This window comes from Aspergillus piperis (assembly GCF_003184755.1).
Source record: "Aspergillus piperis CBS 112811 unplaced genomic scaffold BO85scaffold_1, whole genome shotgun sequence".
In the NCBI taxonomy this organism is placed as follows: Eukaryota; Fungi; Ascomycota; class Eurotiomycetes; order Eurotiales; family Aspergillaceae; genus Aspergillus; species Aspergillus piperis.
The window spans coordinates 144667-166732 of NW_020291591.1; the positions used below are offsets into that span (position 1 = coordinate 144667).

The 22066-nt window shown below is 47.7% G+C and overlaps 8 protein-coding genes across 8 annotated transcripts; 4 read left to right on the plus strand and 4 right to left on the minus strand.

Moving 5' to 3' along the window:
* Positions 1 to 15: 15 nt before the first annotated feature.
* BO85DRAFT_443879 (putative NADH-ubiquinone oxidoreductase, subunit G) lies at positions 16 to 3000 on the minus strand. The gene is made up of 7 exons (XM_025658890.1): positions 2767 to 3000; positions 2684 to 2707; positions 2577 to 2628; positions 2508 to 2522; positions 2433 to 2455; positions 493 to 2374; positions 16 to 431 (listed from the first exon to the last, which is right to left on the minus strand). Exons 1-7 carry the CDS (start codon positions 2879 to 2881, stop codon positions 329 to 331), a joined length of 2214 nt encoding a protein of 737 aa, XP_025520467.1. The 5' UTR covers positions 2882 to 3000; the 3' UTR covers positions 16 to 328.
* A 552-nt stretch (positions 3001 to 3552) lies between these two features.
* On the minus strand, positions 3553 to 5972 carry BO85DRAFT_473274 (putative ER to Golgi transport protein (Sly41)). Its single transcript, XM_025662614.1, has 3 exons — positions 5708 to 5972; positions 5233 to 5647; positions 3553 to 5176 (listed from the first exon to the last, which is right to left on the minus strand). The coding sequence occupies exons 2-3, from the start codon at positions 5620 to 5622 to the stop codon at positions 3911 to 3913; spliced, it is 1656 nt and encodes a 551-aa protein (XP_025520468.1). The 5' UTR covers positions 5623 to 5647; positions 5708 to 5972; the 3' UTR covers positions 3553 to 3910.
* A 1961-nt stretch (positions 5973 to 7933) lies between these two features.
* Positions 7934 to 10742, plus strand: BO85DRAFT_359554 (Pumilio-family RNA binding repeat-containing protein; the record flags this gene model as incomplete). Its single annotated transcript, XM_025655516.1, has 6 exons — positions 7934 to 8050; positions 8127 to 8237; positions 8287 to 9426; positions 9477 to 10103; positions 10277 to 10556; positions 10612 to 10742. 6 exons carry the CDS (start codon positions 7934 to 7936, stop codon positions 10740 to 10742), a joined length of 2406 nt encoding a protein of 801 aa, XP_025520469.1.
* A 723-nt stretch (positions 10743 to 11465) lies between these two features.
* Positions 11466 to 12445, minus strand: BO85DRAFT_1755 (DUF5572 domain-containing protein). The gene is made up of 2 exons (XM_025654317.1): positions 12062 to 12445; positions 11466 to 11941 (listed from the first exon to the last, which is right to left on the minus strand). Exons 1-2 carry the CDS (start codon positions 12247 to 12249, stop codon positions 11647 to 11649), a joined length of 483 nt encoding a protein of 160 aa, XP_025520470.1. The 5' UTR covers positions 12250 to 12445; the 3' UTR covers positions 11466 to 11646.
* Positions 12446 to 13112: 667 nt separating this feature from the next.
* On the minus strand, positions 13113 to 14636 carry BO85DRAFT_359602 (TFIIH/NER complex subunit SSL1; the record flags this gene model as incomplete). Its single annotated transcript, XM_025655519.1, has 3 exons — positions 13113 to 13917; positions 13987 to 14322; positions 14404 to 14636. The coding sequence occupies 3 exons, from the start codon at positions 14634 to 14636 to the stop codon at positions 13113 to 13115; spliced, it is 1374 nt and encodes a 457-aa protein (XP_025520471.1).
* Positions 14637 to 15422: 786 nt separating this feature from the next.
* On the plus strand, positions 15423 to 18767 carry BO85DRAFT_433172 (M1 family metallopeptidase; the record flags this gene model as incomplete). The annotated part of the gene is made up of 11 exons (XM_025658411.1): positions 15423 to 15457; positions 15530 to 15699; positions 15788 to 16212; positions 16275 to 16496; positions 16554 to 16671; positions 16731 to 16933; positions 16992 to 17202; positions 17260 to 17330; positions 17384 to 17826; positions 17865 to 18125; positions 18173 to 18767. 11 exons carry the CDS (start codon positions 15423 to 15425, stop codon positions 18765 to 18767), a joined length of 2754 nt encoding a protein of 917 aa, XP_025520472.1.
* A 759-nt stretch (positions 18768 to 19526) lies between these two features.
* Positions 19527 to 20917, plus strand: BO85DRAFT_2019 (Rab family GTPase YPT1). The gene is made up of 5 exons (XM_025654544.1): positions 19527 to 19627; positions 19866 to 19989; positions 20074 to 20121; positions 20180 to 20407; positions 20484 to 20917. Exons 1-5 carry the CDS (start codon positions 19617 to 19619, stop codon positions 20676 to 20678), a joined length of 606 nt encoding a protein of 201 aa, XP_025520473.1. The 5' UTR covers positions 19527 to 19616; the 3' UTR covers positions 20679 to 20917.
* Positions 20918 to 21381: 464 nt separating this feature from the next.
* BO85DRAFT_2167 (uncharacterized protein) lies at positions 21382 to 21979 on the plus strand. Its single transcript, XM_025654649.1, has 3 exons — positions 21382 to 21433; positions 21497 to 21812; positions 21928 to 21979. The coding sequence occupies exon 2, from the start codon at positions 21535 to 21537 to the stop codon at positions 21745 to 21747; it is 213 nt and encodes a 70-aa protein (XP_025520474.1). The 5' UTR covers positions 21382 to 21433; positions 21497 to 21534; the 3' UTR covers positions 21748 to 21812; positions 21928 to 21979.
* Positions 21980 to 22066: the final 87 nt, after the last annotated feature.

Consider the following 22066-nt stretch of genomic DNA (forward strand, 5'->3'; position numbering starts at 1 on the left):
CAGAGGGAATATCAGTGCATCAATCAATATGTATCCATTCCATTAACAATCCACATTCTGTAGTTTCTGTGACTTGATCTAACCAATGTTTCCATGAAATGGACCTCGTCAAGCCTCTCAAGCTTATTTTGAACTTATATACAATATCACCACTAGTGACGCATCCTCTCCTATCTCAGGAAACTTCACTGTGAGGGAGAAATCAATAGCAGTACGCATTACTGGGAGGAATGAACAAAGGAAAAAAAATGATGTTTAGGTGTTACAACGACAACGCCTAGACCTATAATAAGGATAAACCGGGAGATCAGAACTACAAGTGGTAATCTTAGCCATACAAAGCCTGGGGCGACATCTCTCCAGCAGCCATGAAGTTAGTTTCGGGATTACCCGTAGCCTTGGCTGCTGAGCAGCGGGCCATCGTAGGTGAGCTATAACATGGTCAGAGATGCTTCCTCACAGAAAATGTTCAAGGGTATTACTTCTACATACCTTCGAGAGATGGAGTCAGTGAAGTAGAAGTCTTCAATAACACGCTTGAAAGGCGCTCCAGTTGGCTGTGTGCCCTTGTTCTGATCAACCAACTGAACCTTGCTAAGGGAGCCCACGGAGGTGGACTCAACGACGTCATATCGACGCATCACAGGACTGATCTCTTCCATGCGATCGCGGAGAGCTTCGATATCATCGTAAGGCAGTGGAACGTTGAGGAACTCGCTGGTAGCGCGAATAATCTTCCAGTCGTCACGAGCCGCACCAGGCAACGAAGTCGCTGCCCGGGTAACTTGAACACGGCCCTCAGTGTTGATGTAGGTGCCAGACTTCTCAGTGTAGGCTGCGCCAGGCAAGACAACATCAGCAAGTTGGGCACCTCGGTCACCATGGTGTCCTTGGTAGACAACGAACGCATCGCTTGGAATTTCACTCGTAGTGACCTCATCAGCACCCAGCAGCCAAACCATCTTAGGCTTGGTCTGGGAGATTTCGGGAGACGGTGTGGTAAAGCCAACCTCGTAGGCTGCAGCACGAGATGCCGCACGCTGGAGGACGTTGTAGCCTTGCCATTCAGGGGTGTTGAAGTTGTTGCCATGCTTCTCAACAAAGCTGCCGACTGTTTCGAAAATCGCCTTCGCGTCTTGATGTTCAGCCGCAGCACTGCCAACGATGATCATTGGACGTTTAGCAGAAGCGAGCTTCTCTCCAAACTGTCCCGAAAGGGCAGCCTTAAGAGCGTTGACATCGGATCCAAGATGCTCGAATTCGAAAGTACTATCGAATGATTCTCCGACAAGACCAATCTCCAAGTCAGAGCGCAGGTATTGCTTACGGATACGTGCGTTGAGGACAGAGGCCTCATGACGAGGGTTGGTAGCAACGAGAAGGATAGCATCAGCCTCTTCGATTCCGTAGACCTTGGAGTTGAAGAGGTAGTTCGAACGAACGTCAACACCGTGGGCAACAGGCGAGCTGCCTCCCGGCTGGTCCAGAGCGAGGTTATCGGATCCAAGCTTGTTAGCCAAGTCTTTCATGGCAACAAGCGACTCGGCATCCACAAGATGTCCTGCAATAGCCTTGAACTCGTTCTCTTTCAGCTGCAAGTTTTGCTGGGCGGAGGAGATCTCGCTCAGGGCCTGCTCCCAAGTAGCCGGAACGAACTTGCCCTCACGACGAATCAAGGGTGTTGTAAGTCGCTGAGTCTTCAGACCGTCACACGCGAACCGAGATTTGTCGTTGATCCATTCCTCGTTAATGTCGTCGTTGAGTCTGGGGATAACACGCATGACTTCCATGCCTCGGCTATCGATCCGGATGTTCGAGCCCAAAGCATCATGCACGTCAATGGATTCAGTATGTTTCAACTCCCAAGGACGAGCACGGAAAGCATAGGGCTTCGAGGTGAGAGCACCAACAGGACAAAGATCAATGACGTTGCCTGAAAGTTCCGAATCAAGGTTCTTCTCCAAATAAGTACCGATTTGCATGTCGTTTCCTCTGCCAGTGGTTCCCAGTTCGGGGGCACCGGCAACATCGTTCATAAACCGAACACACCGAGTGCAGTGAATGCATCTGTTCATAGACGTCTTGACAAGGGGCCCAATGTTCTTGTCCTCAACCGCGCGCTTGCCACCAACTTCATGGAAACGCCCACGGTCGGCGCCGTATCTCATTGATTGGTCTTGCAGATCACACTCGCCTCCCTGATCACAAACCGGGCAATCAAGAGGGTGGTTGGCCAAAAGAAATTCCATAACACCCTCCCTAGCTTTGTGTACAAGTGGTGAATTCGTCTTAACATTCATGCCCGGCTGCACAGGCCAAGCACATGATGCCACAGGTTTAGGCGCCCGTTCGACCTCGACTAGACACATACGGCCTATAAAGAAAAACAATCAGTGACCTCTCCAATAACCCGGTGACAAACATAGACATACAGTTTCCTGCAATCAAGAGCTTCCTGTGGTTCAATTAGTACTCAAAACAATGATATTCGGCAATTTGGACCATACTCATGATAGCAGTATCTGTCAATTGTTGTTAGCTATCCTCTACAGTAGTAATGGTTTGGGTCAATATACCTGGGAACCGTGGCGCCTGCCTTCTCGCAAGCCTGAATGAGAGCGGAGCCAGCTTTAAGCCATGTAAGCAAGATGCTGAGAAGCCATGGATTGAGACACGAATTCACCTTCGACTGAAACTTTCTTCCCATCTAGATAGAGAGAGAGGTCAGCAAAGCTACGTAAGTTCAGCAAGAAGCATGTAGCTTACCAATTGTGAGTTCAACCTCAGCGGAGCGAGGGATTGTCGTCGCGAATGTCCTGGGGTAGTTGACCTTGGGAACCCGGACGAGCCGGGCGGCCGCACGAGATAACTGCGGCCGCATACTGTGAATAGAAACAAATGTGAGAGGATAGAGTAGACTTGAGCAGCGAGCGCAATGGACGTTATCTGAAGGCGCCGGTGGAAGTCTACAGTGCTGGGAGATTCTGGATGGGAGGTGCACTTTTGGCTTGGTTCGGATTCTGCCAGCCATGAGCCGGGGCGTCACTCGCAAATTGCCGCCTGCGGATTGGTTCGGCTATTCGGAGGATTATTTAGTCCGCACTACTCCCTTTTCTTTCTTAATAAGCCCTTCGGACGCTATTTCCTTCCTCTTTTCTCTTTCTCTCCATAACTCATTCACGGGCATGATTTATTGTAGGTGGCAGGGTTCTTCATTTCCCTTCTTCCTCTGCAACATGACCCAAGAAGAAGATGCACTGAGCTGGAGCTCCTTAGGGTTTTTCTTCAAGGAACACCTGATGAGGGTATAGTTCTTTACTGACAGTCGCTACATCTTTTGCCGTATCTAGACAAGGGAATTGAAAATTAACAAATGCACAATATTCATGTCAACCTGTTCTGTTGCGTAGTGGATGATGTATCGGTACTTTTCGGGTCCGTTCTTCGCAAGCTTCTAATCTCTTGTTCCCGGTAAAACACGTGGTGCGGAGCCGACAAGTACAGCTTGAAATTAAAGTTCTACCGTGAATGGCATACAGTAAGAAGCCCGAACTCATAAGCTGAGTGTTGCAATAGTAATTGCCATCCAACCGACTCGATCAATTCATTATTAGCATGTATGAGTAGTTTCACACTTTCCCCGGGTATCGACGTGCATGTATACCAGTTATCCAGCATTATAGCCCGACCTTCCTACCATGAGGCCAATATATGCAAGCTGGAAATGAAATGAAAAAAATATGTCCCTAGGCATGTACAGCTTTAGAGTTCTCAAAGAATACGTTGGTTACAATATCAATACTAGGCCACTAAAGACCATCGTAATATGCTACATGCGAATCTCAAAACATCACCAGACAACGGATATTATAGAACAGAGACTGAAAATGACAACCAAGACAGAGGAAAACTAGGAATCATTCGGCTTCCAAGTGGTCTCTTGCTTTGTGCCAGGAGGTAGCCACACCCGGGAGCTACTGCCTCCTCTGGGACGGATACGGCCCTGGTCATCATCATCCTTCTTAGGTGTACTTGTAGTATGTGAGGCAGGGCCATCTGGTGAGTGATAGTGAGAGACCTTGTTTGCCGACGGGCCATAGCCATTTGAGTCCCATGTTTTGCCTGCGGTCTGGACATTCAGGGGAAGAATAGTTTCCCTTGTGCGAAAATGGTCAGCATTTGCTCTCTGGTCCGCTAGGTCATCGTGGCTAGTGCGATCGTAGAGGTAAAGGCCAATAAAGGTAAGAGCGATTCCAAAGCCTTGAATGGATGTCGTCGAGCTTCCAAACCAAATGATTGCAACGACAATCACGAAGACTCTTTTCACCAAAGATGCGACGGAGTAAGAAACTGGTGATATCATAGATAAGAGGACGAACGCCAGTATATTCTGTGCGAAGTGCGACACCCCGTTGAATACGAATTCGAGGAAGAGAGCGCCATGATCCAGCGAGCCTGTATTTCCCGACAATGAGACGGCGCCATCCTGTATGATATCGGAGATCAAAGGATATCCTTCACTTATGAACCAGATAGGTAGTGTAAGAATGAAGGCTAATCCAGAGCAATAGTAAAGCAAGTTCAACTTATCCAGTTTTCGCCGGCTGGACGGTTCTGCCTCTGACTCTGCACGAGACGCTTCATTGAACAGCTTCTTCGAGAATATGTTCTGCGAGACGAAGACCAATGCAGCTACTAACGCACATAGTATGCCGAAGAAGTTTGTCGAAAAGCCTGAAGAGCAAGCGAGCATCACTCCTAAAGTCAATGGGACAAGAGATAGATATGTTGCTTTGGCATATCGAATTCGGAAGAAGACCCGATACGCCAAAACTGTGAACAAAGGTGAGAGTCCCTTGATTGTGTGGACGAGTGAGACGGGGATCTGAGAGGTAGCCATAGAGCTAAGTATATGGCCGGCTAACTGGAATATTGCCAAAGGCAAAGCTGTCAGAACAACATCACGGGACGGGGGACGGATCCCGTTCCTGAGGGCCGGTATGCTATCTTTCAGCCAGGGTAGCACATTTGATAAATAGGTCAAGACCAAGCACCAGAATGCTACAAAGGCGAATTGTACGATAGTAAGCGTTATTGGTTTCGGAAGGGCATTTAAGATGGACTTCGATGAGGTATTCGTCAGGGCGGAGGTCATGTACCATATAAGGCAGAGAACCTAAGCCGGGTAAGCAACAGGGTAGGAAGCAATCCATGCAAGTCCAATAAACTTACTATCAGCTTGTATGATACCGGAGCTTTAAGGGCCTCGGCCAACTCTTGTGCATTGGCGCTGACACTGCCATTGCGTGTTCTAATTGTGCTAATCGCCTCGCTGATACTTTTCCTTGATTTTCTTTTCGAATTCAATGTAGGATGCCTGTTATCCCGTGAAAACTGTGCTTGCTTCCGTGGCTCCCAGCGATCTGTCGCCGCATATCTAATCGAATTGGAATGCGATTCTCTTGGTTCGGTCGTAGTCTCGGGTACTTCATCAATGAATGGCGGAAACTTGTCTATTGGACTGGTCATTTGTTGCGAGGTCGTTGAAGTCGCCGGTACTTGAAGGTCTGGCAGTCGTACAGAAGAGCGTCTCCCAGTGCCGGTCACAGTCGTTGTGGTCATGTCCTAACTTCTCAATTTCGAAAACCTAGATAATTGATCGGTCCCGTTAGCTGGCTCCAAGTATGTAAATGCAATGCCACTTTACCATTTAAAGCCAATGCTTGTATGGCGATTGAGAACGACAGTTGAGCCCTCCAGTCGGCTTGAGCGGTAACAAGCACAGATCGGCTTTTTGGGGCTCAAAAATGGAAGCCGAACGCGATGTTTTCGAGCTTGCGTGATTCAGGGTACGTCAGGATATTTAAGCGGGTAGTAGGTAGCAGCAGTATGTCGGCGCTGCAAGGTAACGTTTGCAGTTTTCTAGATGACGAATCCCTATGGACGAATTAACATTGAGTATTCGGAACACGCTGCTCGGGTGGGATGTTACATACACCTGTTTACTAAGGTTGTAACGGAGTAAGCAAGCCGGAACTTACTTGTACTGGTTTAGTAGGTCTCTCCGTCCGATAACGATAGACGGAATAGGCAGGGATCTCGTTACATAAACATGTATAGTTTATCAACTAGCGACAATCTTTGCATAAATAATTGACTGTTGCTAATTAGTATGCCCTTGTATTTCGATAATAAGCTTCCCGAAGTAATCACAACCAGGCGGACTTCACTTTTCCCAACCATGGCCGACGCTGGAAAAATGTGGGGAATGTCTTTTTGTTTTTCTTCTCTTTCTGATTACTTATTCTTCGAAACAACCGCCTCATCATTAATCCCTTACTGCAGTACCTGACGCTGACGAAAGCTAATATCTTGTTACTGATACTCTGGGACCTTATGGGAGAGTGTAGTTCTGCGGACCTATACATCACTTCATTGCAGACAGTACCACAGATCTTCATCTCGCCACTCAATGCGAAGGGCTGGGAAGAGGTAGGATCGTGGCCTTCGCAGGCCCTAACAAAGATGGTTTGTGCTGCCGGTGTCTTCAGGCTTCCGGCTACAAACTTTCCTCGAGGACACCTGCGACTCTCTTATCTATATTTCTCCTCCTTGAATGATGGATGCAGTATAACAGCTCGCTCAGAATGTTATGATAGATGAATAAGAGTTTGTTCCGTTTGAAGATATTTTGGTAGTTTCACACCACACCATATATACTTTTCCCTCTCAGTATTAATGCTCTGACTTGAAAGTCGAGTAGTATAGAGATAACATGTAATCACCCTATATCGATATACTTGCTTACACATGGTCAGTAAGTCTTTAGCTAACATCAGTCTCAATCTTGGTCAGCATGAGATATTATAATTTTCACCAACGCTCTATGCCGTTGATTGCCATGGATTCTGACAGATTTGGGAAGAACAACCTGTTATTACTAGAGCAACAAAGAATGTACTTATTTTGAGCTGGACAATAGATGGTTTTCGATGTTCAAGTTTGATATGGATCGAATAGCTTACTGGCTAAGTTTTACTCCCTAGAATATTTTTCACAAATTCAAAGAGATATATATAACACAACATGATATCACAGTATCTGGGTGTGATGTTGTGAGAGGGTCTATCTTTTCTACTAGACACATTTGGACATAGAAAGAGGTCTGGAACAGTTCATCTAGGCCTCCCCACTAAAGGGACAGCCGCCCAGTACACCCTTTTCTTTTCTTCTTTCCTAATCAACAACTTTCACCACTGCATATCTTGGGGATTCGCTGCTACTGTACACATAGTCTGGAACGGCCACTGCGGATCATTCTTGCTTGTCATGGTCTAATGACACAAATTACCAAAGCAATCTTCAGCCGTAGTATTGTTCAGAGGGCATAAACAAAGACAAAAGCAGTTTCTAATCACTCTTAGCACTGTCTAGGTTAAGAAATAATGGGAGTCACTAACTCTTAGCAAGATTATATTTCAATGACAAATGTTCCCCAGGAATAGAAGACAATTGCACCACAACGTGCCTCGGACACGGGTTTTCGAGCAGGGCTTCCAGCACTCAATTTCTTCCTCCCTTTATAATCCCCGCAATGGTGTCTTCATCGCTCTTTCCTTGATTGCAGATCCTTGACGCAGGCCTTGTAACGCGTTTGGTTCGAAATTCGGGCCTTGATTTCCCTGTCTTCAGATACTGCCATTTGCCTTCTGAATTGTCCCGCAGTTAATTGAACGTACCTCCCCACTTACAGTCATTTGTTAGCTATCCCCTTCATATTCAGCCTTCAACCATTTGTGGAGGATTTGGATTCCGTACAGCTCGCGCTATTTGCTCACCAGTGTGCTTTCGACTATTTTCCTGTCAAACCCTGTGTTTGCCGACCTTTACAAACTGTGACTTCTGTGGCAGTGCTCTCAAGTGACTATCCGAAATGTCTTCACACTCCGATGCCCCCCTCAATCTGGAACGCAGACAGTGTGAAGAGGGTATCATCGACAGTGGCACGAGTGCTACGACACACGCAGTATATGTTGAGCGTGAATCGTCAGTAAGTAACTGAATGGAGACAACCTAGAGCAGCCACAGACTTGTTCTCCTCTAAATAGCTTACTACATTGTCCCAGGGCCTTAAGCATTTGAATGTTTCCACCAGCCCTTCAGATTGTACAGTATCCTCCAAAGGTGGAGATTGCCAGATCTCTGGGGCTGACAAGCATGACATCCCGTCGAATAAGGTCAGATACGCCAGAAACCTCAAGAAATTCAAAGCACTCACAATCCTAGAAGCAGAAGCTAGAACATTCAAGCAATTTCACTTTCTGTGGGCACTCCGAGATGGAAAGGCTTCTAGCAAAGCTCTCGCCCAAGCCGCAGTCGACAACCCCGAAGTATCCTGTAGATCAAGATTTCATTGCGGCTTTGCCAGACAAGCAGGATTTGCTTAGAACATCCAATCACACGATTACCAACCACAGGATTCTTTCAGGAGACGAGTCAGGGCTAATTAAGGCGTCAAGTATTCAGCGACCTAGGGACGTCTCGCACTCGTTCGATGTTGGCAAAGCGGACAACGTATCGGTCGATATGTGCGAGGTACTACGTTTAAAGCAAGAATTGCTTGTCGCTAATTCTAAAATCGCCCTCCAGGAGCAGGAACTGGCCCAGACACGCGTGATTAAACATACCTTAGACCAGGCACTTGGGCCACCTTCTGAAACCGATTTCAATGGGGACATCACGGAACAAACGATAAGTAATCTCCAGAGCGCCCTTTATTCATCCAACCCGGCATATAGCCAGTTTCAAGATGGATGGAATGCCCAGGACGATTCGCAATCAGAGATGTCTGATGCGCTTTCCGCAGGAGCTTACAATAGGTCTCGGGGATACTGGAATACTCCCACGCAGCAAGTGTGTAGTACGGCTCTTAGTGCCCCCATTATCGAAAGATCATATGGCGAGCCTATATCTTTGCCAAGTGCTAATTCACTCGGCGGAGATTCGAATCGATTTTGGGGTAACTCAGGCACGAATACCAGTGTAACTGGACACGATGCTTTACGATCTCATCGTGTGTTTTCAGGGCCCTCCAGTGGGGGTTACACCCTCGACACAAAACTCCCGGAAGAACAGGTGAGATTTCTCGAAGGACCCGGCCTTGGACCTCGCCGTTCGATCACTCAAGCCAGCCGCAATGGACCTTTTTTTCAGCCACAAAGCTCTGCTTGGAGTGCATTTACCCCTGGCTCTTCGGACTCACATGGCCCTAGGTCTCCTGTGAATAGATCCAATAGCACCTACCAACATGTTGGTCTGTTTCCCATCACTCAATACCATCAGCGGCCGGTTGGAACGCCACTTTCACCCACGGCGACTGAGTTTACAGCTTCCAACCCCAGTGCAACGCAATGGTCAACTTCTGTGGTGAGTAGGAGCTCGAATTATTTGCTATAGTGCCACGCTTATGCTGCCAGGCGGGAGGAAACACCCATCAAACATACATCTCTCCCCTCGAGCCAATCAACTACCGACGGCTCCTCGACAGGAATGTCTCTTGTGATTGGAAATATATCGTTGACAAGATTGTTTGCAACAATGATCAACAAGCATCAATATTTCTGCAGCAGAAGCTGAAGGTAGGGACCACAGAGCAGAAATATGATATCATAGAGGCCATAGTACACCAAGCCTATCCCCTGACGGTCAATCGCTTTGGCAACTTTCTAGTGCAACGATGCTTCGAACACGGGACTCCAGAGCAAGTCGTGTCAATCGCTAATGCGATCAAGGGAAACACTTTAAGCCTCAGTATGGATCCCTTTGGCTGTCACGTCATACAGAAAGCGTTTGATTGTGTGCCCGAAGAACATAAGGCAATCATGGTCCACGAGCTTCTACGCAGAATTCCAGAAACTGTCATTCACCGGTATGCCTGCCATGTCTGGCAAAAACTCTTCGAATTACGTTGGAGTGGGGAGCCACCCCAGATAATGACCAAAGTCAATGAAGCACTGCGAGGAATGTGGCATGAGGTCGCCTTGGGTGAGACAGGGAGCTTGGTAGTCCAGAATATCTTCGAAAACTGCGTCGAGGATGAGAAGGTACTTTGTTTCTCATACGTCGATTCCTACCACGGTCAATCCTATTCAACAAACTGTGTTACTTGTCTTGTCGTCCTCTTAACCGTTGCAGCTCCCCAAAATTTGAATTTCTGACATATTCTTAATGGAAGTTCCGTGATTTGCACGATGAAATATACTGACAAAGTCTCCAGCGTCCAGCGATCGAAGAAGTGCTAGCGAAAATTGATGTGCTTGCACACGGTCAATTCGGAAACTGGTGTATCCAGCATATCTGTGAGCATGGTGCTCCTCAGGATAAGAGTCGTGCAATAGAGCACATCATCCTTTGGTCTGTGGATTATAGCATGGACCAGTTCGCCTCCAAGATTGTAGAGAAATGTTTGAAGATAGGGGGTACCGAGTTTTTGGACCGTTACCTTGCTCGAGTTTGCACCGGCCGAACTGACCGTCCTAGAATGCCTCTTATTGACAGTAAGTCTGAAAGCACCCTTCTCAGCTTGAACTGAAGGTTTTTGATACAATATAGTTGCTGGGGACCAGTATGGCAACTACCTAATCCAATGGATCTTGATGAATGCTGCACCACATCAGCGTGAGCTGGTTGCCAGCCATATTCGGTACCGTCTTTCCCCTCACTATGACATTGCACAGGCCTAACCGGATATCTATGAAGGAAACACATGGTATCTCTCCGAGGTTCCAAGTTTGGTTCACGTGTGGCCATGCTCTGCTGCAATCCCTCCCACACAACTCGCCCAGGGCCAGGTTCTGGGATGCCAATAAGTCGCTATGGTAGTTTCAATGAGGACAGGTTCCCGATTGCCGGACAGCATGGAGGCCGTTTCAACCGAGGGAACCAGTGGAGTCCTAATTATCCACCATTTCGCTGAAGGTTTTCGAGGGAGTACCTTTGCACTTCGTCTTCTAGCCATATGCTTGTTTATTCACAGAAGGTATCGTTTTCAAGTCGACCCAGGTAGGCATCGAGCACCCCATATACGGGAATCCGGAATCTCGAAGCGTGTTTCGACAACGCGAGGTTGTCTAGCATATTTCTTCATACGCGCTATTCTAGTCATTGTGCAGGAGCTAAACGGCTTATGCTCCCCCCAAAGACGCCTCCTCTCCTTATACACTGGAATGAAAGAAAGAAGAAAAATGGAGACAAAATATGAAGGAAAAATTCGAGCAAGCGAGTAGCATCAAAATGGGCTCAGAAACTATAATATTTTTTCTATTGAAGTTGCTGGAGATTCTATATGGGCCGACAATTACCGTTATGAGTTGCTTGTGCAGGTCAGGAGCTTGGTTTACGAAAGCGAACACTTCTAATCCACCTACTTGTCGGGATTATATTTTTATTATGAACTGATGTATCATACCCACCATTCATTTGTCCGAAGCTTGTTATCCCTCACAACCCTGTGGCTTGCAGGAATAATAATATTTGCATGCTGATCACAACCCTGGACTTCTCCGGTGCCCTCCAATTGCAAACGTAGATCCCCAGGTCCCGGGCGATTGCAGCCACTGGGTGTAACGCTGAGCAGCTAAAATCCCGTCATTGACTAGCTGTTCCTTTTTCCCATGGTTTCCGCCTTTCTGGCTTCTCGCTTGGAGTGTCATGGCCTGTCAAGACGGTGTCTGGAATTTGTTGAATTCCGGGAATGGGTTGACCGGTTGTGATGAGTTCCACTATATGAGCGAAGGATGAAGGATATGCAGGCTCCTCTTTAGAATTGGGAACGTTCACTGTAGGGCTTGGTGATGAAAGGTCGGCGGACTTGACTTTTGATGCTGATTCCAGCCATGCTTTGTATGCTGAGAACTCGAGTGGTGGCATGAGCTTTTCTTTCCTGATAACGAACAAGGCATGGTGACAAAGATCAGTACCAGTATTTGTATATAATCATACAATGTCATATGCATATGCTACAATACCGTGGATCGCGGGTGGATACAGATCGTATGTATACCTTGAGAAGTAGAAGCATTTAGCTTGTAGGGTAAGGTCATCATTGCGATTGATTTCCTCTTCCGACGCAGGTGATTCCGGATGGCCTAGGATGATGGAAAGCCCAACTGCAAATTCACGATCCGTACTGAAAGGATATGAGCTCAATCTCTCAAATAGCTCATTCTCCGAGGGCTGAAGCTGCGCCATCTCGTGACAAATTGCTGCAGGCTCAAACTACCCAATGGGCTAATTTGAGGGTTCCCGTAGTTTTTAGGGAATATATTGCGCGGGCTTGGGCACTCGAAGGGAAGGCGCAAATTCTCTCTGTGTCTTGAGACAGAGCGACCGCTTCTATTTTGCAATCTGTTGCTTTTTTTTCGGTTGTTCACTCTCCTTGTGAATGATGCCAGTGGTTGAGTCCGTTGTAAGGGTGCTCGGGCCCAAGATTAACCGAGGTCCACGTAGATTGAAGATTAGGAACTAGTTTGGATACTTAGCTTAGCTACTAGGCTGTGACGTAGCCTATATACTTCGTACTTCGGTCCTTTGGCGGGGTTCCCGCTAAGACTCGAGCCTATCGGCGTTAGCAGCATGGCTGCATGGCTGATCTTTCCTATCCAATGTTAATTCTTCGTTTCATGGAATTATTTCTATCGCAAGCTCCTTATCAATCCGTTGAGAGAAGCCGAATGCGACGAATTGAAACGTTCGGGATAGGTTATAAAACGCCATTTTGCTGTTTCGTGTTTGCGACTCCAGTATATCAACAAGTCGTTCCATATGGCTCGGACTTAGATTTTAAAAGGTTACCCTTTCGGTCAGGTGAAATATAGTCTAAGAGAATTTGATGGCCTGATCCGCCGACATTTCAGTTGATAATTATTGTGAGGTATGATAGCCCGCCTCTGGTTTTATGTTACTTTGTTCGACTGGCGGTTAGTTTGACAGCTTGACTGATAATAGACCGGGTCGCGCTAGCGAGGGCGATGGCGGGGGCATCTACATATCCGACCGAGAAAGTGAGCCCCACGGCCATTCTATTGATTTATTATTCGCAATCAACCATATGATCATGCAGAGGTATCCATCCTGTCTAGAGCTTCGTGATTCTGAGAGGGCTCGGAACTCGTAGGAATTATCACCTTGCTTTGGCAGCCAGGGCAGTTGTGCACAACCTCATGAGCGAAAAGGTCACAGTCAATGCAGAAATGGTTTTTGCACACAGTACATTCATACCGGCTGCTTACGCTCATTCCCTTTGCCTGTCCCTCTGAAATATGCCACTGCTCCTTGGGTGGTACTGGTGGAAAGGAGATCCCACATGCAAAACAGACACTACTGCGCGAGGCATGTTGCCACGAAACTTCCACCCAATTCATAAGGGGAAACAGATGGTGATATGACCGAGCAAGGTGGGTTGAAAGGATCAAAGTAAGACCGCAGGAAGGACACTCGGCAGGGAGACCACAAACCTTACTGTTGCACCGTGAGCACAGATACCCTCCACGAGAAGGCTTGGAATGGCAAGCACAAAGTGAAGGGTAAGCCTCAACTGTCCGTGATGGAAAACCCATCATCAAGAGAGAGCTTGTAGATTGCTTCTGAGAGTAGGTGGCTGGCGGTGTTGTCACACTCATCACAAGGTCACGGAAATGCTGTTCATTAAGTGCTACACCGTATGTGGTATCATCACCTCCGTTAGTCTTGCCACAAATTTCGCGGCAGATGGCCACTTGGGCGGCAAGGCCCACGATTCCAACACGTATTTTGTCGTTGATGAGCGTAGTTATCGTTTGGTGAATATCACCGGGATCGGAAGAAAGGAGGGAGCCAAATATGACGAAAATCTCACGGGTGCCATGGCTTGGGGTATGGCTGTTGCAAGATAGGTTAGCCCGTTCTTATCATCTAGTGTATACGGCACCAAGCGCAGAGAAGACATACAACAAAGCACCACGAGCCATTTCGAAGCCATTCTGCAAACTAGGAAGACCCTTCGGATCCTGGTCTCGCAATGATTGGATGGCACTGATATGCTCCGTAGGGTTTCCGCTCATATCACTGACTCTAACCGCCAATCCATCTTTGAGGCCAAGAACGCCGAGTTGAGAAATGGGATTTTGCTCGAAAAACTCCCTCACAAACTCTTGTGCATACCGTAGGGACAATAGATAGCGTGTGGGTCGGAGATCTTTCTCGGTCATGGATTGTGACAGATCTATGATCAGAATGAGATGGCGGATTATACCCCGTTGTAAGGGAGTCGTATCTCTGAGGAGCCTGCAAGCGCGAAGACATGGAAACTCAGCTCGAACCGTTAATCAGGACTGAGGGCTACCCGGCCTAAAAAGTACAACCTACCTTTTCCTTTTCCCAGCTTCAAGAAGCCCTTCGACTGTAGAGCTGATTGTGCCGTCGGCACCTTCAACTAAGGTTTCCCATGTTCTCGAGACTTCCCATTCTGCGCCTCCACGGTGCTTTCTCCTCTTCGAACGGGATGCGCCCGCAGTATCTCCACGAGATCCTGATAAGATATTGCTTTCATCTTCATCCTCAGATATTTCTCCTGTATACTCTTCATCGGAATCGACCATACTTGCACTGAAACGGAATGAGAGGCGAGTGCGTCAACCCAGAAGTGCGTCGGGCGTCATGAAAGTTGGATGGAAAAGGTCTACCTAGGCATGTATCCACTCTGTTGGATTCGGTTCGAGCAGGGAGGGTCCGAGCTCCGCCGGAGCTCCGTTCCCTACCTTTCCTCATGAAGCAAGGGTACTTACTAGCTGAGGTATCTAGCAGTTGCTGTTCTTATCCTTTTTCTTTTAGGTTTTTGACCTTCATTATCGTTTTCCTTTAACTACCTTTTCTACTCCCTCCAATTGTATACTAGCCTTTCTGGCTAGGTAGGTACCATTGGATACTTAACCCTTTCATCGAATCTACTCTGAGCTCCATTGTGATCAGAGAAAGCCTGCTTCGTAACCTGAAGTTTTAATTAGCCACACTTCGTATTGCTACGACGGTGTACTGCAAAAATTGAATGAGCTGCTCCGAGAGTAACCGTAGGTAGGCAGACTTGGCCCCATCCTAAAATCTCAGACCCAAAAATGTGGGGAAGAAGATGCATCGCGTCAACCCGACGTGGTGGTATGAATGCTCATGCAGTCCGTGGTCATTCTCCAATTTATCGTCCGGTCCGACCACTTTCCCACCTCTGCCCCTCATCCTCCACCTCTTTCTGCCCCTCCTCCATCTCTTCGTCACGCTCCCGCTCCCTTTCCGGCTTGCCCTACTCGACACACCTACAGTCTATCCGTAGGGTCAATTTTGCTCTATCCTCCCAGTTTTTTGTAAGGCGCTGTTCATCTGAATTCCGCGCAATGGCATCCAAGGACAGGGATATCCTCCCGGACGTGTAAGTTACCGATCGCCAACAGCTGAGTATCGTGCACCCAACTGTTGGCGTGCCTCTAACAATCGGTGGCAGGGTCAAGCCCGTTCATTACAATGTGTCTTTGTTTGACCTTCAGTTCGGCGGCTCATGGAGTTATAAGGGTATCGTCAAAATCGATTCCAAGGTCACCCGTCCCACAAAATCGATCGTGTTGAACTCCAAGGAAATCGAAGTCCAGGATGCTGAAGTTTTTGGAAAGGACGGTTAGTGACAGAGCCACATCCCAATTGTTCCTGATCCCATTCTTTTCCGTGAACGAATGTTGGGTTTTGACATATCGGCTGCACTTAGGGACCAAGCTGGCAAAGGCCTCTAACATCGCATACGATACCAAATCGGAAAGAGTCACTTTTACCTTTGCAGAGGAAATCCATCCCGCAGATGTTGTCCTGTCAATCAGTTTCACCGGTATTATGAACAATGCCATGGCTGGATTTTCTCGCTCCAAGTATAAGCCGGTGGTGGATCCGACCGAAGATACACCCAAGGAGGGCGATTCCTATTACATGCTTAGTACCCAATTCGAATCTTGTGATGCCCGTAGGGCATTCCCTTGCTTCGATGAACCGAATCTGAAGGCCACATTCGATTTTGAGATTGAGGTTCCCCGAGGACAAACAGCCCTTAGCAACATGCCTATCAAGTCGGAAAGGAGCGGCAGTAGGCCAGAACTTAAGATGGTCTCTTTCGAAACCACACCGGTCATGAGTACTTACGTCAGTTTGCACCGACCCTTGATAGTAATGCTCCACACTAACTCTTGACATCTTCTATTCAGCTTTTGGCATGGGCAGTCGGTGACTTTGAATATGTTGAGGCTATGACTCAGCGCAAATATCAAGGCAAGAGCATCCCCGTTCGCGTGTATACGACCAAGGGCCTCAAGGAGCAGGCTCGCTTTGCTTTGGAGTGTGCCCATCGTACGGTCGATTACTTCTCTGAAATCTTTGAGATCGAGTATCCGTTGCCTAAGGCGGATCTCCTTGCTGTCCACGAGTTTGTACGGAAATTGATCCTGTTTCTCACGAGTCGAAACCACTAACGATAAATGCTTCAGGCTATGGGCGCCATGGAGAACTGGGGACTTGTTACCTACCGAACGACTGCTGTACTTTTCGACGAGGGCAAGTCAGACACCAGATACAAGAATCGTATTGCATATGTCGTCGCGCATGGTTTGTCTTTCCTTGCAATTTGAGCAGCATTGTTCTCTTTTAACGAGTGATAATCCTAGAATTGGCGCACCAATGGTTTGGAAATCTCGTAACGATGGATTGGTGGAATGAGTTGTGGCTCAATGAAGGCTTTGCAACATGGGTTGGCTGGCTTGCTGTGGATCATTTCTATCCAGGTATTCAATGGACCCGGGCGCTTACAGACCAAATGCAGCTGACAATTTTCTCGCGAACAGAGTGGAACATATGGTCTCAGTTTGTTGTACGCAATTCTCGAGGTAAATTCAGCCTTGTGTGGTAGATTATTAACTTTTGCATAGGCTGAGAGTGTCCAACAAGCATTTCAACTCGATTCACTGCGAGCTTCCCACCCGATTGAGGTTCCTGTGAGGAACGCTCTTGAAGTCGATCAAATCTTCGATCACATCAGCTACCTCAAGGGAAGCTCGGTCATCCGTATGCTAAGCGATCATCTTGGACGGGAAACATTTCTGCGGGGAGTAGCCACTTATCTCAAAGCCCATGCATATGGTAAGTACACATCGAAGACCATAGGGGATCGGGGTTGCTAATCACTGACAAATCCAGGCAATGCTACCACTAATGATCTTTGGAGCGCTCTCAGCGAAGCGTCCAATCAGGATGTTACTAGCTTTATGGTGAGCTGCCTTTCTTTTAAAAAGTGGACTACTGATCTGACTGCATCATGAAGGATCCATGGATTCGCAAGATTGGCTTCCCTGTCGTCACCGTGACCGAGCAAGCCGGGCAGCTCAATGTTCGTCAGAACCGCTTCTTGTCGACGGGTGATGTTAAGCCCGAGGAAGATGAGACGGCTTGGTGGATTCCCCTTGGTGTCAAATCAGGACCTAAGATGGCCGACGTAAAGCCCGGTGCTCTCGTTTCCAAGGAAGCTACAATTGGAGAACTCGGAAAAGATTCCTTTTACAAGCTGAACAAAGACCTGTCCGGCTTTTACCGAACCAATTACCCTGCCGATCGGCTGGCGAAACTCGCTCAATCTCTGGATCTGCTGAGCACCGAGGATAAGATCGGATTGATTGGCGATGCCGCTGCCCTGGCTGTTTCCGGGGACGGATCTACTGCTGCTCTATTGGCTCTCTTAGAGGGGTTTAAGGGCGAAAAGAATTATCTGTGAGTATCTAACTATGACATTCTTTACCCTTCCCAAGATTCGGCAATTCCTACACTTCATGCTTGGTTCTTAACGACTTCCATAGGGTCTGGTCCCAAATCTCTTCCACCGTTGCGAACTTACGCTCTGTGTTCGCCCTGAATGAGTCGGTAGCAGCGGGACTCAAGAGGTTTGCCCTCGAGCTCTCATCCCCTGCCGCTAATGAAATCGGTTGGGAATTCAGCTCGGAGGATGACTATCTCACTGTCCAACTTCGTAAGCTTCTAATTGGGATGGCTGGCCGTGCGGGCCACAAAGAGTATGTCAACCAGGAGACGTTTTGTTCAAGGTCTAACTTTTTGCTAGCATCATACCCGAGGCCAAACGACGATTCGAGCTTTGGAAAACAGGCAACGATAAGAACGCTGTGCATACCAACCTACGCTCAGTGATCTTTAGTATCGTAATCTCGGAGGGCGGTCGGGAAGAATATAACGCCGTAAAGCAAGAGTACCTCAAAACCGACTCCGTTGACGGCAAAGAGATTTGCCTAGGAGCCCTTGGGCGTACTAAAGATGCTGAGCTGGTAAAGGATTATATGGACTTCGTCTTCTCAGACAAGGTTGCAATCCAAGATATTCATAATGGCGCGACTTCAATGGCTACGAATCCCTTAACTCGCCACCTTCTATGGGATTATATGAAAGAGAACTGGTCGGCAGTTGAAACTCGTTTGTCGGCGAACAATGTCGTTTTCGAGCGGTTTGTGCGCATGGGACTGTCCAAATTCGCAGACCACGATATTGCAGCCGATATTGCTTCATTTTTCCGGGAGAAGGACACCGGCGCGTACGATCGCGCCCTGGTAATTGTCGCTGATAGCATCCGGACGAATGCACGCTACAAGGAAAGAGACGAGAAGCAGGTCTTGGAATGGCTCCAGGCCCATGGCTACGCTTGATCCACTTTGGACAAAGGTAAATGGTTTTGATAATCTGTTTGTACCACTAGGTGAATATGGTGCCTTGTGATTTAAAACACCTGCCATTCTGTGAATCATCTGAATTCAGAGCTTTGTAGAACTAGAACTCCTGACTTGTACCTGTCTTGATGCGTGATGGACTGTCTTTCGTCTGAGGAAGTGAAGGTGGAGCACTTCGTTATACTATGGTAGTATTCGATGTCTCCCTGACTTGCACATGTGACGGGAGAGGGGCCGGCTCTTGGTAGTACGTATATATATATAGCTAGCAGACGTAAATAAGTACCTTTTCATTTTGCATTGTTCTATCGGGAGGACCGAAGGTATGTTACCTGGGGAAAAGGCTGAAGAAAAAGGGCGGTACCGAGCCACCTAAACCTGTTTAGAACCGGAGTGCACATTGTGCAACTTAAGTCGCACTACTGTAAGTACCATCTCCTAGATAGGCCCGTCCCTAGAATCTGTTCATTTGCATGTGGTTGTTAGTGTCTCTTGATTGGCGCACTAGCCTGGCTTGGGTCATGGGTCTGGGGCGGGCGAGCGTGAAACGGTCATTCCCACCCAGGAGGTCCACACTAGGCAGGAGACGGACTAGCGCCAGTATTGGAACCTGCACGTTGGGCTCGCCTGCTCTCCTGCAGTCAGCAACGCAACCGCCATTTCAAGAGACCGCTCGGTCATCTCATTAAGTAGACACTCAAGTATCGTTTACTACATCGGCTTGTTGCCACGCCTAATACTACTCTTCTGCAACTTCAGCTCTCCACCTTTCCATCAAATAACTCTCTAGATTTCGCATACGCTGACGTACCGTCCAAGTGCCCCATCATGAATCCCGAGTGGTAAGTGCCCTTGATCGCCCATATTTGGCCTACAACTCATCAGGTTCCGGCGATGCCCCCTTGTCATGATGGCACTGCGTCTTTTCATCCATATCTTCTTTATCTCTTGGTTTCCGTGCTAATTTGAACCCCTGTTAGAGCCCCCCACGATCCTCCGTTTCCCCCACGCCTTATTTGGCTCAGCGCGGCCCTCTGCGTGCGTATCGATCGATCGATATGCTAATAGTTTGGCTAGATACGATTATCTCTTCAAGCTGCTCCTCATCGGAGACTCTGGTGTTGGAAAGTCGTGCTTGCTCCTCCGTTTTGCCGACGATACCTACACGGAGAGCTACATCTCCACCATCGGAGTTGACTTCGTACGTATCTGGCCTTCCACTTCTCATCATAGCTGCTAGCAGTGGGCTGCGTCATAGATTCTCATCTAACGTTCTTGAATGCAGAAAATCCGTACCATCGAGCTGGATGGAAAGACGGTGAAACTCCAGATCGTAAGGCAGCCCCCATTCACAACAGTCGGTCACCGGGCTTTACTAACGGGCGCTCTAGTGGGATACTGCGGGCCAGGAACGTTTCCGGACAATCACTTCTTCTTACTACCGTGGTGCTCATGGTATCTGTGTCGTCTACGATGTTACCGACATGGACTCTTTCAACAATGTGAAGCAGTGGCTTCAAGAGATTGATCGCTACGCCACTGAAGGCGTCAACAAGCTCCTTGTCGGAAACAAGAGCGATATGGAGGACAAGAAGGTCGTTGAATACACAGTGGCTAAGGTATGTGGCCATGCCTTTGTGTGGGACTCTTCCATGTTCTGGCAGAGTGGGTGATTGACACAATGTGTTTGTGTAGGAATTCGCCGACAGCCTTGGAATCCCGTTCTTGGAGACCTCGGCAAAGAACGCTTCGAATGTAGAGCAGGCTTTCTTGACGATGGCGAGACAGATCAAGGAACGCATGGGCACCGCGACTGTCAACAACAAGCCAACTGTGCAGGTTGGCCAAGGCCAGGGCGTTCAATCCGGCTCCGCGGGCGGCTGCTGCTAGACTATTGATGATCCTGATCCCGCGTTGCATTACGCCATCTTGAGACGGGGTGAAAATTTGGTGATTAAAGAAGAGGAGCCACGAGGGAGGCTACCTATTGCACCCTGCTGCCGGGCAGTCTTCCTCGAATGCTAGCATTATCTTAAATGTTCTATGCTGGCAATGGTCACCGGGAGTAGTTTTCTTTTTCATGCTTTAGAAGGCTTTCGTTTCGACTTTATACATGGTGCACTATGGATAATTTTCTGTGTCCTCAGGTTTTCCCTTTCCTCCTCTCGGTCATCTATCTTCCCCTTCCCTATCTTTCCCGTCGCTGTTGTCTTGCTCGTGGCCTTTCTAACTCGAAGCATTTTCTATCTGATCCGTTGAGTTTTTCTTAGTTAGTTGGATCCGTTGCGTGATTATGTCTGGGTCAATTAATGCAGAAGTTAATGATACTTAAGTGAATATGGTTCGTGGCAAATCAAAATCAGAACATACTCGCTTTTCCGCCTTCATTTACTTTGACTGTAACGGTATAGTGAAATATAGGTTGTTAGGCTACGTAGAGTCATTGTTAGCACGCTGCTCTTTCACTAATAGCAACTATGTTTCGGGTCTAAATTTGTATTGATATTGAAAAGTGAACAAGGGTTGTTTGTCGCGTGTAGGCTATATTCCATGTGCGAGGTTTTCATAAACCATACTTGCTCTGCGCAGGAATGTCACATGCCATACATACCCTTCCTAGCAGTTCCTGATGCTTTCATGCCTAGGTAGTCCCTCCCACACTCTTCAACTGTGACCAGGCTCTGACCCTATATGTAATTATTGTTCAGATGGTAGATACTGACACGAATCGCTTAGAAGGAAAGCAATGGACTCTAATGTCAATCACCTGTTGTTGTATCAAAGGGAAAGAGAGAAATGTGGAGGATGGATATTACAACGGTATATGAAACACGTGAAGTGGATCTGCTATTTACCGGCAAATATCACCTCCTTAATTCATAATTATGCTTTTCTCCCCAGTAATCATCTAGGAGTATGGAGAAGCCTCAGGAAGTTAGCCAAATTTCATATGGCATGAGTGTTGATCCGATCAGCTGATGAGGGTCACCCATCAGCCGAGGCACAGGCTTCGGCAAACGTCATGTAAACCATCACCCCCAATCCAGAGCCGAGTCTTTCTCGCACCCGACATCGACATAGTCCCTACCCCATTCGTCCCAAGGCCTACATATCTAACCCCTTTCCTCCTTTCTTGCAGTCATTCCTTGCGACCTTCTCGGGCAGATTTATTGAAATACCACTAGTTCCCAATCTGCCGTCTTTTTCACACTCACTTGTCAAAGCAATCCGTAACCCATCTATAAGGATCCGAGGTACCGATACCCGATTCGCGTGCA